At 37.7% G+C, this 15,422-nt stretch overlaps 1 protein-coding gene across 2 annotated transcripts in view; it reads right to left on the bottom strand.

The window, feature by feature from the left end:
* GABBR2 (gamma-aminobutyric acid type B receptor subunit 2) overlaps positions 1–15,422 on the bottom strand; it is a 495,489-nt gene that overhangs the window by 198,963 nt on the left and 281,104 nt on the right. For both annotated transcript variants that reach the window (XM_069778774.1, XM_069778775.1), the window contains exon 8: positions 7,384–7,444. In XM_069778774.1, coding sequence (XP_069634875.1) covers positions 7,384–7,444 — 61 coding nt within the window. The remainder of the gene's footprint in view (positions 1–7,383; positions 7,445–15,422) is intronic.

Below are 15,422 nucleotides of genomic sequence, written 5' to 3'. Positions count from 1 at the left end.
TATTTTGTGAAACTCATTGCCACTGGATATGTTGAAGGCCAAAAATATAAATGGATTCATGAAACATATGACAAACTGATAGAAGATAAATCCATATGCAAATGTTAAACCTGATGGTTCAAAGAAAAGCTCCAGCTCAAAAAGTCATGAAAACACTTGCCTTTGGGAACTTGGAGTGTAAAATAGACAAAAAACAATTCTATATATGCCTGTTCTGATACAGATACCCACAACCGGCTTATGCCATATCCTTCTCTCAGTGTCCTCTACCAAGCAGATACTGAGCTGGACAGAGCTTGTGATCTGACCCAATACTGCAATTCTTCATGCACTAGACATACAAATAATTATGGTCAGATTCGAACAGGTTCTCAGGTGTTACAACACTAGGCATTGAAATACCAAAATCTGTGCGCTCCAAATACCACTGCTTGGTATACAGACAAGGGATAAGTTTCACTTTTCTATTTGGGGTTGTCAGGAGGTAAATTGTATGTCTTGATAGATTTTTCAATTATCAGTGGATTTTTTTTTAATGTGCATTTTTATGTGTGCGTTTTTGGGGGAAAGGAATCGCTCCTTTCTGTCAAGAACTGATGGGGAGTTCCTTTAAAATGCATCAGCAGAAGGGAGGTGCAGCTCTTCCCTTTCATATAATACCTATTTTGATATAAATGGTTAGAAGAGTCATCATATACTTGGGAAATCCCAGCTTTAATTCACTTTCTGCCTGGGGAGAACTGCAATTTTCACCTCTTTCTATTTACGACCAGGCTTTACATATGTCTGGATAATGACTTTCACTATTTGTCCTGCTAAAATCTTGTACAACATAGGAAAAAAATCAAGACTGATAGACCAGAAGACAAAGGGTGAGAGGGCCTGACACTGTAATCTATTAGTAGTTATGATCCTCACTTGGATGAGGGATCCAAGCCCCAAAGATTACTTAAGCATTTTACATTCAAATAATACATTGGATTTAAAGGAAAAAACCCAAAACATAGAACCGATGTTGGAAGAGCAACTAAATCTATGTTTCCTCCTTACAAATAACCTAACCACCCATCTAGGGTTTCATGCTTATCCTATGTCTCTTACTAGAAACAATTCAAGGAAATGCAACAAATGGTATTAGTAGCATGCAGTGGATAAGTACTTGTAAATAGAGTGTCAGAATCACATAAGAGACACTGCAGAGGAGCAATAGCTCAAGATTAAATACAGCTGGCCTAGCAGAGACCTCCAGGTGTAATAAAAGTCATTTGTTTGTCACAAGGCACAATGAATACATCTACACCACTTCAGGGGGCTGTTTAACTTGTTCTTCAAAACTTCCAGAGGCAGCAATTTTATGCACCTTCAGAGTTTAAATACCCTTTTCATTAGAAAGTTTTTCCTAATATTTGGCTCAAATCTCCACTGCTACTATTTAAACCTCTTACTTCTCAGCCAGGTGATGAGGGCAGGACAAGCAAACATTTTAGTGGCAATTGTCACATATTTCAACTATCTTCTCTTCTCTAAGCAGCCTTGATCCTTTGCTTTTCGTAATGAGGTATGTTTTTAATCTTCTGCCATCTTTACACCTTTCCCTTAAATCAGCACTGGACACAGTAGTTAGCTGTAGCCTTTTGGCACTGGGTAGATTAAAAGGATACTACTATTTATACATCCCAGTACAGAATTTTTCTTTTTTTACCTCTTTATGGCTTTGCTTATTCATGTTCAGCCTGTGACCCACTGTAACCCCTAGTTCCTTTTATGTATAACTTTGGCCTGGTGAATTGTTCCCCATTTTGTATTTGTACAGCAGTTTATTCTCAATGTAGGGCCAGGCATTTGACCTAAATAAACTGCATTCTGTTTTTTCCTGTTTACTTCTTCAATTTGTTAATATCTTTTTGAATCCTTGTCTAGTCCCCATTGTGCTTGCTGGCTCCCTCAGAGACCATTGTACATTTGATAATTACACATTCTTGTTCATCTTCTTAATCAGCAATGACAATATTCAGTGACTCCAGATTTAAGGCACACCCTTTCAGAACTCTACTTGGTATATCTCTCCATCTTAGGAGGCTATTCTTTTCCTGAAATGGGACTCTAGATTAGTTTTGCGGACACCTTATAGTTTCATATAGATGATACTATCCCAAATAGCTTAAGAAATTGTCATTGCCAACATAAGAGGGAAGCGGTACTCCGCAGAGGTAGTGTGACTGAAATGCAATGCCTAAAATATTTGTTGAATCAGCATTGTAAATGACAAGTTAAAAGACAAGATAGCACCAGTGTGATTTTGTATACGATAGTTCAGACTATCAGGATGAACTGGTATTAAAACATCTGCTAGCATGTAGAAAACTATTATTTAGGGGGATTTCAATTGGGAGGGACCTATTAAAGGTTCCACGCAGTCACCACTAACTGCCCTGGAGTTAAAAAGCACGTTCAAGGTGGGTGGGTGGGGTTCATGTGTGTGGCGTGCTGGAAAATTGCTACAAACCACTGTGGGTACTGTTTAACAGACTATTATCGACAGGACGAACTGATCACTAAGCCACAAAAAAACAGTGGTCACTAAGATATGACCATCTACAATCTAACTACACTACTCATTTGCAGATAAAATGGAGTGGATATGGTACACCAAGAAGTCTACCAAACACACACTTTGTTGTGATTGCAGTCAAGCACTCCAGTTACGATGTGTCAGAAGTAAGCTTTCTGACTCCTTAATTAATTCCCTTCTTTGTGTACAAAATGATAGTCTTTAATGACAGAATAATCTTTTCCAGAAGAATCCAGCTGCCCAGGATAAACAGCATGCAGTTTGTTTTACATCTTTGTTGTTCTTTGCATGACATTAGCAATTATTTATTGCTCACTATTCAAATTCTGCTCAGCCAACAGAATTCTGTACTTCTTCATTTACTTTTCCCCTAAATTCATATCTGGCTATTCAAAAGTACTTCTTAATCTCTGAAAATATTTATAAGGAGATTTCATTCTCACTTTGTAAATATGCTGCAGAAGCAGAGAAATCTGAATCCACTGATTCTGGATATTTGACACCACTGATTCCATATATATATGACATGAGATACTTGAAATTTGAGTTTTCAGAGTTGTCACTAAATATTTCCTGTTTATTGGATTATATTCCTTCAACATCATCACAGAAAGAAAATCCACAAACTGATTCTGTGGAGTATAAACTGGACAGATGTTAAATACAAAAAAAAATATTCAAAGGCAATTAGTCTCATTATTCATATGAAGCCTTATGGAAGCAAGAACCAAAAGTAGTTAAGAGTCTGCTAGATTGTATTTAAAATAATAGAAGGAAAATTTTCCAGGGTTGGATTGATGCCCCTGGAGAACAAGCTATTGTATCTGTAGGTGATTCAGGAGAATTGCTAATGTTTCCTTCATTGAAGCAGTTGTGGACAGCAAACAAGTCAGAACTAAGTAGATGAACTGAGGCTGTAGGAAAGCAGCCCTGGGTTCTCATGTACCTCACTCTTGACTGTAGAGTAGACATTTCTTTGTCTACTTCTGTTGATTAAACTCAGAGAAGAATATCTGGGGCTTTTACTGCAGAAATTCAGTAAGGCCTTTTCTAAGAAGGCCAATGCTGTTACACTTGACAAGCCACACTCTCACTCTTGCTTGGTACCCAGATCAGCCTTCAACACTAACAAATTTCATGTCATATTACCTGGCTAAATGATTTGAAGCTCTTAAATTCCTCCCAGAAAGACACAGCAGATGACCACCTACTTTCTTCAAGTTTTCTCATTATGCAGCACCACAGACTTCTGTTCCTATCTACAAGAAGCATGATTTATGCACATTTCAATGGTATTTGTTTACAATTCAGCTTTAATTTTCCCTTTTAACCTATTCTAGCACAGAAGACTCTTAGGTTTTCTCTAATGCCTGACAGAAATAGGAATATAACTGAAAGCAAGGTGCCTTTTAGGGTTTAGTCAGATTAATCAAAAAAAGATCTGTCAAAGTGAAACACTTTGAAGTATAGGTATGTATCTGTTCTTGCAGCCTCCTGTCTCACAGCAATCTACAATCTCAGTTTTGTTGCTTTTCTCCTCACTCCTTGATATGCACACAACAGTTGCCAGGCCCCTCTTTCAGCTCTCACTAGCCAAAAGATTTTGGCCACCTACTTCAACTACATGTTTGACAATGAGAATAGTCCTTTAATTGCACCCGTGGAGAAATTGCCATTCATTCAGAAGGATGCCAGCTTCAAACATCACTTGGATATTTGAGCTAGACTGACAGCTCGACAGCTCTTTATTTGCCAGTAAGGTAGGGGAAGAAAATGCTATTACATGTGCTTAGTATCCTCTGCTGCATACTAAATCATTCCTGGGTGGTATTCATGATCTATAAAGCAGTAAGTAGTTTGGTCACAGCTATCTCTGGCACCATCTGTTTGACCACTTGCAAAACTAACAGGCTGCACAGAAGCTGAAAAAGAGACATGACTAGCGTGAGTTTGGGAAAAACTATATCTAGATTCAAAATTAAACCAGCTATTCAAAATTTCATCACAGCATGTCACGCATACTGTAGTTACCCTCTGAAACCTCACAGGGTGGTTTTCCCTTGGCTCTGGCAGACATGGCTGTCTGCTTTTTCCACAGCCAAAATGTTTGCAGATAGTCTCATTAACACAAAAGTTTCCAGCAAAGAACAGAAAATGAAGCTCCTGAGTCTACCCAGCTGATTTTCTACCTTGGCAAATGAGGAACAGCATTTTTGGCCAAGCCTACTTCTGATACATGATTGTCTATTTACCTGTTTTATTTTTCTGCATTGAATTATTTGTGATAACTGTGCATTTTCATTCAAATTGTTAGAAAAACTATAAACCAGCGTAGATGAAGAAATGAATCTTGAGGTACAGAACACTAAAACTGATGATCCCCAATTATGATGTTTGGATAATAATCTACCAATACATTTAATATATGCTATACTCACAATTACAATTGATCTTATAAAAGCATTTACAAGACATCATTGATGTGGTCTTTTTTCCCTAGAAATCATCATGATTTGTATTCTATTAAAAAAAAAAAAAAAAGCTGATTGAATGAATTGCATATCTGTCTCAAGCTTGACAGCACCTAACAGCTACAACAACAAAGGAAAAGCCCATTTACCATTTTAGGTACTGGACTTAATTAACTTCTTTCCATTATTAGGAACTTCCCCAATAGTCCAAGATTTATTAAAAGTTAATATGAATGTTTCAGAAAGCTTCCTAACTAATGAAGGATTCTTTTGAACCAATTAATAATTTCTACAATTATACCACAACTATTGAATATAAAAGCCTTGTGTAAAAACAATATCAATGAAAGAACAGAAAAAAAAATCACTAATAGTTAGAATAGCATTTGTGGTTAAAAAAAAAGATAGATTACTTTCACCTATGTTGTTATACTGTTCCTTATTTCAATTTCTCATATATTTTTGTACATTCTTTTAATTTCCAAAATTAGTAAGAAACTAAACAAAACTAAGACCAGGCTTCAGATGTGTTGACAGACTATTGCTTGCATGAGAGATAATCCAGCCTTTCTCCTGCATTTCTCCATAGGATGCCTCAGTTATTTTTAGGTTACTTGGAAAACTTTGGTTGATGATCTAAATCCTGAGTATGTGCCTGAATCAGTTCTGAAATAGTAATTTTGTAATTGCAAGGAATTATAAAATGGGCAGCTGTCTCCTATGTTCTTATTGACCAAACAGTACTTCAAGTGATGGTAAAACCATTGGTGTTAAATAGCATCTGAAGGTGAAACTGAAAACATTATAAACAAACTCAATTTGAATGGTTGGAAATAAAAATGTATATAAAATCAGCTATCCCAGACTTCTATTTCTCCTCCAAATTAGTTCAGAAGTTACATGTTGAACCTCCTCATGATCCCCAATCACGTCCTTAATACGCAGTGGGAATGTGCCAACCTTCCTCTTTGCTCAGATGCTCTAGAAGGGTACATACAGCTGCCTCAGGCATAATGCATAAGGGCTCCTTCAGACTTCTGGGTAATAAACACCTCTTGTAAAATCCCCTTACAATATTTTCTCATGATTCTTTCATGTAGCTGTAAACACTACTATTATGAAAAAAAGGGGGGGGGGGAAGGTGGGTGGAAGGGGGAGGAAGAAGAGGAAGCAATCAATATTTATGATTGGTGTTGAGCAAGAATTTCTAAATTATATTATCATGAGATGACGTCTGCAAAGTTTTAGTGGGTAGAATGCTTCAGGGAACATGAGTTAATAGCGTCAGTTATAGTTGCGAAGGCAAGAGCAGTCCCGAAGATTGCTTCAGTAAATTAGAATGAGTAACAGATCCCCTCAAGTGCATTGCTGTTCATTAATAATAATGCCCATACAGCAGACAACTTCTGTTTAAAGGATGAGCCTTTGTAATGTGGTCAGCAGGATTATGTTTAAAGTGATCTCCTGAAGACAAAGGGAGTGCAAGCTTCTTTCTCATGCATTGTCTGAAAAGGATTTGCCAGCTTTCTCACTACTACTCTCACAAGACCATCCAAATGCAATCATCCCCGGTTTTATCTCAGCGTAGGAACAAAAACATGAATTGCATTCTATAAGCTGTAGACAGAACTACAACATGTCTTCTATGAATCACCATTTCTGCAGAAAACTCTCCCAAGCAAGCACCTTGTTCTGACTGCAAATGATCCCTGACAAATTCCCACGGCTGCCTTTGTGGTTTCTGCTGCTGAGACCGTTCCCCACAGGAGCAGCTCAGGCTGAGAGGATGGAGCAGGCTGGGCGAGCCGCACTGTGGAGCGTGTTGCCTCCAAAGGGTGGGGGGTCAGCAGTTTGTGCCCCCTGCACGCTGTGGGACCAACTCCCGAAGCAACGTTCAGCAAGCAGTTGCAGAATGTCAAAAGTGAGTCTTCAGAGAGCACAAACACTAACTTGAAAGAGCTTAACAGCAAAAATCCTCTCTAAATTCCTCTTCAGATTTGGTTTTCAGAAACAACTGTATTAAGAAGTGGATGCTTAGCTGACCACTAGACTTTTTCCAACAGCTGTTGGTTGTTATAGATCAGTAGTTTCTATAAGCACGTGGATTTTCTTCTAGAAAAATTCTTGGAAATATCTGGGAATACCTCATAGCACTCAGGGTTCAAAAGACAGTATTTTAAACAGGTAACAAAATTTTCTAAGTACTTTGCTGCATCTTCCAAGCAGCTGCTTTTCAGAATGATTGCACGTATTTAAAACATCCTGAAACAAATGCAACTCACACACAAGTTTGAAACAGCATACATAATTATAATGAAAATGAAATTGTTTGCAACCTACCTTGGAATTGCGTAAATTTGATGGTTCCCATCCTCTCTCCATTTCTGAAAACAACTTGACCCTAAATAAAATAAATAAATACCTTAAAAGTTTTATAAACCTCTCATAATATAGCATCATTAGCACTGCAATTATTTTCCATTCACTATTAAAATTACCCAAGCAAAGTTTAAACTTTGAAGATAGCAGATTCAACCAAGGTTAAAATAATAACAACTCCTTAAAGCTTTCTTCCACAGATTTTGAATGGCCTTAGAAAGATGACCAGTTTTATCACCCATTTTTCAGGGATGGAAATAGAGGTACAATAAAGCCAGTAACTTACTGAATCTCAAGTGATGGGAGATGTGCAAACAATTGAACTTCACTGTGTGACTGTTTTTATCAAGGATATGTAAGAGCTATCAAAGATCATGCAAGAAAATCGTTCTCCATTTCATTTATCATATGGTTCTCCAAAGGGCTCTATAACCTACTTTTATCTTATATACTTATCCTACTTGATTATGGATACCAGTAGCTCTTGTGGCTTGGTTTTGTACTACATCGAAACACGTCCTAGTATTCTTTTTAAATGTAATGCCTTTAAGTCAGTACTACCCTTTGTTGTGCTACACATTGTTATTCCTCAAAATAATGGTCACATAATGCTGAAACCTCCTCACCTTTCCCTAGAAAATTACTCCTATCTTTCATCCCATCTTTCTAACTTAAATTAAGAAAAGATCTTGCTAAATGTCTTCCTTACTTCAGCTATTTCATAGATGAGTACAAAAGAAGAGGTTTTCATTCATTTATGCGAAGAAGTATTTTTAATATTTTGAACTTGCAGTGGAGTGCTGAGTGCTGTCTATATAGATTGCTGTTTTACTGCATCCCCAGTTTGGTTTATCATTATCTTCTCCATTAATCTTTGTTTTAGCAGACATCAGGGTAAGAGAAACCAAACAATAAGCACATAAGGCTACACTACATTTCTCTGTGCAAGCCAGCCCCTTTTTGAGTAACCCTTTCTAGTCACTAAGGGGATGCACGGAAGGCAAACATCTGAATTACTGAAATCAGCTCCCTGCAGGAACTGTACAACCAATGTGTAGTACAGCACACTCACTCTACATTTCCTGCAGGACACAAAACACCATTTCCCATTGATAAACAGAAGACGACACCCTTCAACAAGCGTAAGCTACCTTGTGCTAAGCCTTAAAAGCCCAAAGCCCCAGTCTGTGACAAAAAGAGAGCAAGGGAAATGAACACTGGTAATGGGAGAGATTCTGGCAACAGCTGCAGAAGGACACAGGAGCTGCTCCTACTGAAATCCAGCTGGGCTAAGTCTCATCCAGTTGCTGCTAACACAGCTCCAGGAGAGAACGTAAAACATTAGCAGGCAGATTTACGTGTGCACCTTAGCAGCCTTCATCCAGATCTCCTCTAGTTTGGAGAAGTAGTTTTTAATATCCCTTCATTTGTTTGAACATAATCATAATGCATTTGGCTACTTGGTTTAAGTAAAAAATAGTAGAAAATACTAAAAGAAAGACTTGTAAAGATGCTATGCAAGTGTCACTTCCTGCAGACATATATCTATGGCCAGTCTAGTCTTAACCTTGCTAAATTCTTGGTTCTGTGACCTGTGTCAGAGAATTCTGTAGTTAAATTTTTCACTGTGTGGAAAAATTACTTTTTCATTTGAATTTACTGCCTTTAACTCTGTCTCCTATTATACTTTTATTACCAGTTAATAGGACTGTAAGTTGTAGTCTACTAGAGTGCCATTTAGAGATAAACATACAGCAAGCATCACTGCTGTCATCTATGATGAAAGTCATCTACAGTTGTCATCTATTATTGATAGTATAATACAGCAGCTCATGATATTGTCTAGATTCCGAGTGCAACCAGTTTGCAATATTATCCTTGCTTCTTGCAAAATCACCCACATTTTCATCATTCAGTACGACAGACATATACCATATGCATCTACTGACTAGAGATAAATACATACATCCTCACTGACATGTTCTGACACTATCCACAAATTATAAATCAGGTCCTAATGTTCTGAACAAATGTAAAAATTTGGATTAAAAAAATATAAACAGAGTTACATATTTAGAAGGATTTGTTTTTATCAAATTCCTTTTGCTAAGATTTGTGGCTTATACTGACCTAAGCAGTAGATAAAGATATGGATGATGGTGATGAAAGATTTATGGAACAACTCATGTGAAAATGTCCTTGTTATCTGCCAAATTATTCAATCACTGTTTTAACTTCATTAAAGATTACTGGAAAATGCTAAAAAATCACATGGGTTATTATAAGGAATAACAATTTCCAAATACTATTTTATGAGGTCTGACATTGTCGGGGTTATTGTTCACAAACTACAGAGTCTGTATGTTACACATACAGATACTAACAGGAAAAAAAAAGCTATTTTGAGAAATTGAAACTGGCTATTTATTCCATGTGTAACCTAACGAATAAACCCGTTTTCAAAGGTAAAATCAACAAAAAACATATCAGCAAGAAGCCTCAAAGCAGGAATCTCTAGTGCAATCCATGATGATGACAGTACATATTTATTACCCAGGCATGAAAACTGCAACCGCAGCCGCAGTTACCGTTTGGTTCTTTGCTTCTCGGGAACATGCTGCTTCATAATAACATGTGACGAGTAGCTACAGCGTCTCAAGTACCTTAAACCCATCAAGACTCTAAAATTCCTGTGTGCTAGGGGAGAAAACATTCCTAGATTTTTACCGGGGCTTTAGGTAGCCCTAGCAGACATGGACAGAGGGTTGCTGCTGCAGTATTTGGTTCTGCCAGGATGGCAGAAAGGAGGCCTCCTCATGAACACTGAGAAATTGTATACATAGCAATATCTTCATTTCTTAAAACAGGAGGAGGAAGGAAACTAATAAGAGTCACCCATTGCTTTATGATCTTACCACTATTTTATGAAAAATAAGACAATTACATTTGGGGTAAAAAAAGTGATATAAATATAGAATAAAACACTGCAGTATTTAATTTTATAAACTTACAGCAATGCTAGTAAGAAATAAGACAACCAGTGTTTCAGAAACTTGTTTTGTAGATATGATGTGCTGATTTATGGCATGAGAAGTGAGTTATAATCTGAAGATGCTCTATGGCTCACGCCAAGTCTTTTCTTTGCCACTGAGGTAACATACCATAAGATTTAGCTAGAGAGTTACCTTCTTTAGACTTGAGATTCATAAATTACTAACAGTGTTTTTTCTTTATTTAAAGTAGCGGATGTTTGAATAATAGATAATACTAATACACACATTAAGCTCTGACATTACAAAAGCTGATCTTAGTACTATTTTGTCTTTTATTTTTACCTCACCACATATTCCAACACATGTGCCAGTACAGACTGCAGCTTACAGTGTGACCCACCATAAAATCTAGATCTTATGAAATCCACACGAATATAACAACAGACAAAACCTTCTTTTACCTTCCACTGTGTTTTGGTGACACTGCATAGACATATTTAGATACTTATCAGCAAAAGGATCAGTGACTGAATAGATGAGAAGTACTGTTTTAAAGAAAATAATAGTAGTAATATTAATACTAACTTCTTCAGAACATGATTGTCAGATTCAAATGGTATTTCCCAGTCAAGTAATTATTTTACTTCAAGAGATGTAAAATATGATCTCTGTCCTTAACAAACATTAAATCAACTGCACAAATGAATTACTTGCACTTAGATCAAACGACATATTATACTATACATTAAAATAGTTAATCAACAAAGCTTTCCTCTTCATTACACACAGATCATCCCAATGGAGACCAATAGAAACCACACGGGTATCAGCGCCTGCTGTATTTTCTTCAATCTACCATCTACAGATTTTTTTTTCTTTCTTTACCAGTTGCAAAAGTGATGCTAGAATAAATACCAATTCTATAACTGATCTGCCCAACTTTGAGCTGTGGACAGGCACCTTCACATCAGCAATTATCCTTGAAAAGTTGATGGGAAGGAAATAGAAAGTATGTGACTTGGAGTCCAATAGACAGCGATGTGAACGGAGGGTGGTAGAGAAGCTGAATGAGCTCAGCCTGGCACAGCGTGTTGCTACTGGTACGTACAGCCACTGCTGCACACAGCATCCCAATAACCTCTATTTGGGATCCATTGCAGCTGCATAACTTATAATACAGCCTTACACAAGTGTACTTTACTCAGTTTTCCTAAATGTATAACCACCCCATAAGGGAAAACAATACTAGTTGCACATTGCAAGTTAGGTGGCTTGGACAATAGAAATATAGAAGCTTATATTGTGGGGGTTTTAGGGTTTTGGTTGGTTTTGTTGGGTTTTCTTTAGATACATCTCTGAGTCCAGCTGTTTTTCCTGTAATTGTTTGGCTTTTTTTTTTTTTTTTCTTCACAGAAAGGTACGGTGCTTTAATGTCCTTTACAAATGATGAAAACCAGAACTGGACCAAACATTTCACTGGTGCCATTCTCACAATTACCACATACAAGGACATCATCTCCCTGTTTCTTCTGCTTACTGTCTTCTTCTATGTGCTCCATTTTACAAGCCTAACATTGATTTTTGTCCTACTCACATGTACTTTGTTACACAGCATAACTATCATCTCATTAGTAAGACGACAGTCTCTACCCTCCCTGGATGTACAATCTTCACCTTTTTTCTTGAACTGATGTTCCTTAAGCCATCAGTCCTTTATTTGTGGTCAGAATAAGAAGTCCACAACAATCATCCGTTCACAGTCACAAACATAAAGCCAACATTAGCTTTATTCTAGACACATGGGACTTCCCCTGCCTTTATAGCAGTCAGTCATTTGTCTACACTTGGAAGCAGCTGTTTATTATACTGTATTTTTTTCCTGGTGTATAAAAAGTAGTTATCTTTGCTGTATTATGAACATGTCATTAAGCTCTTTTTGAGCTATGGAGCACTAGTATTTATTAGAAGTTTCTCTGCGTTATCACGGACAGTATTATTCAGCTCCAGACATAGGCCCATGCCAAAGTTAGAATTCTATCATTCCTCATACACTGAAATCCACAGCCAACACATTTTTTCATTCATGTCCTTAGCTTTCTTCATCAGTCAATAAAACCAGAGTTCAGAAGATTCTTAACTGCGCTCTCAGTCAGGGCCAGGTCGGCACTTTGACCATCATTTCATTTACTGTGTATTTTCTTCTGCAAAGTGTCTCAAAGATAGTAAACGAGAAATAAATAAATAGCATTTATTTCTATGATTTTCAATACTATACCTAAAAAAAAAAGCCTGCTTTAGACCACGCTTACTTCCTTCTCCAACAATCTTTCCCCACATGGCACCAAACAGTTTTTTTATTTATTCAAATTTGTATTATATACTCAGCTTATACTTGGTATCTTATTGTTGATTAAAATGCCATAATGATATATTCGAGCTAAATTAATAACACAAATACCCCTTCATCAGAGGAGAGATCATGAGTATGTTGACACACATATCGCAGCTGGATACAAGACAGTTAAATGCCACGGGACTCGTGTCCCCCCAAGCATTTTCCAATACATTTCAGGGCTCTGCCACCATTCCACTTCACTGTCCAGGAATCTGGTCTACTCTGCCCTATAGGCAAGTCAGCTCCCCATATAACAGTGTTCATTCCCAGTCGCTTTCCCTGAAATGCCTGAGCCTGTACAGTCAAACCAGTTCCAAAAGTGACCATCAGTATTTTTTCCAAAAATAAATTAACTCAGTCACTTTTGGGGTTCTTGAGTTAGATATTTAATATAAAGTAAACCATTTAAACAAATGCATGCAGAAATACCTGAAAAGCAGTGGGATAACTAAGGTAACTGAAGTTATATTTTTAATTTAAAACACAGCACATTATTGTCAAAAAATAATGAGCATACAAATAAAATTATCCCTTTAAGTTCTGTGACATCTGCTGAAATCAAGGTGTACTTCTGAACCTGTAGTGTCTTTATTGGACTAAGTCCAATAAAAATAGGAGCCAAGGAGGGTGAAGCATCGCAGAACAGCAATCCTAAGAGCTTGCTAACACCCACAGGGCAGGTATAGCCCTCCCCACATTGCTCCTAGCTGCACAGTCCTACACCTACCTGGTGGTAGCTTGGCATTCATCAGGCCCCTATGTGAGCTGTAGTGGTCTATTAAACCAGCAAAATGCGTTCAGTGATTTTTCTTTTGTTTTATTTTGTATTTTTTTGGCAAGTGGGAGGGATGTTGTTCCTGAATTGCTTTCCAGAGCCAGCACAAAGTAGTCCTGGAGGGACGCAGGTGCTAGCAGAAAGAGCTAGGAGGGAGGGAGTGAGACATTCTCTGTTAGTCCCAGCTCCTTTCAAAGCCTTTCTGTGTTATCATGCAATCCCCGCAGCCCGCCACTTGTGTTACACACACTCCGTTTACTCATACAGGACTCCTCAGCTACAGACATGCCTTCCCTGACATGCACAAAACAGCAGGCTGGCATTCTGTGGGTCTTGGCTCTGCAACTTCTAGGTGGTGAAGAGCTACAGGCTGTAATTCATGACCTCTTCCACCCTCCAAACATCACCTCTAAGACAGCAGTGTTTATGGAGAAAGGGACTATCATTTAGTCTGTCAAATGATATAGCTGACAGCAACCCAGCAAGCTTTTAGCCCTGCAAGTCTAACCTCGCTTCTGAAACAAAACAGCAAACTTCCAGCTGAGGGCAGCTTGTGCACAACTCTTTTGGTTTCAACCTAGTTACATCACTCAATTAGCCGGAGACAAAGAGCTAAGCACAGGAGATGTAAGCATAGCGCAAGAGAGGATACTAGGGAGACAGCAATAAAGTTGTCACTGCCTGTGGGATAAATAGGTAATTGTCACCTTTGGAACAGTGAGACAAGAGCAGAAGGCAGAGGGTGACAAAAATTAAAATGCTCCAGAAAATCAACAACGCTCCTGAATCCATGATTTTACATCCTTAGACTGCTGTGGATAAAATGTTGCTAGAACATTTGATCAAAGCAGACCCAGCGACTGATGCTTTTCAAGCCTTGAGACTATTTTCAGAAAAGGTGTTTCTGTCAAAATTTTCAAGACTGAAGATTTAAATTTGAAATATTTTATGACCCAAAGGGATTTCTTTTCCCTGCCTGTTTTCCCTCTTAAGACATTTTCGAAAAGATTTGGGTAACTGAACACTGGTGTCTGGAGATCCACAGCAGCAGAGCAGCTCAAAGAGCAGGTGTGAAGCACAGCTAAAGATCTGGTCTTGGCTAACATGCTCTAAATGAAGCGATACCACCATTCTCATCTAAACAGATACTTGTGTTCTAGCTATGACAAGGCATAAACCAGCAGGAAAAAATGAACATGCTTACTTCTAAGCATTAAATATCTCTCTGCACCACAGGAATAATGTTTGAAAAATATACTCACAAAGGAGTAAGTTTCCCAAACACAAAAATGGGGGTTTTGGAGAAAGAAAGTGGGGAAGAAGGAAGATAAATTGATGGAACTCAAGTGTCCAGAAAAAAATTTCCTGGTAATCATGACAGTGCTGGAAAAGAAGAATCAAAAACCGGCATTCATCAAATTCCATAATATTGGAACTAGGAGGCACTCATCAAAACTATTAGGACATTGGTCTAAACCAGAAAAATCAGTGATGTTTTTCATGTTGTTCCTTTGCACAGCAGGTAGTGAACTTCTGAAATTTGCATTGAGTGGGGATTGCTTATTTATTTGTTTTCTTTAAAAACAGAGGACTGGGAGGTGAACCAGTCTACTGACCTCATGGGACACTTCATATATTCTTATGTAGCTTCTTCTGTGAACTCTTGGTAGACAGAAAGATCAATGGAAAAACAACTTTATCTCAGAGTTCAGGAAACATTAATGATTTTTTAAATAGGTTACAGAACACTTGGAAATAAAGAACACAGGAGAGAGATATATAAAAGTCAGGGTTTTTTTCTTTTTTTTTTTTTTTTCAGGGCAAAAGCTGTTCTGGG

Source organism: Haliaeetus albicilla, chromosome 3 (genome assembly GCF_947461875.1).
Source record: "Haliaeetus albicilla chromosome 3, bHalAlb1.1, whole genome shotgun sequence".
NCBI lineage: Eukaryota > Metazoa > Chordata > Aves > Accipitriformes > Accipitridae > Haliaeetus > Haliaeetus albicilla.
This window is presented reverse-complemented; position numbering and strand designations above follow the sequence as displayed.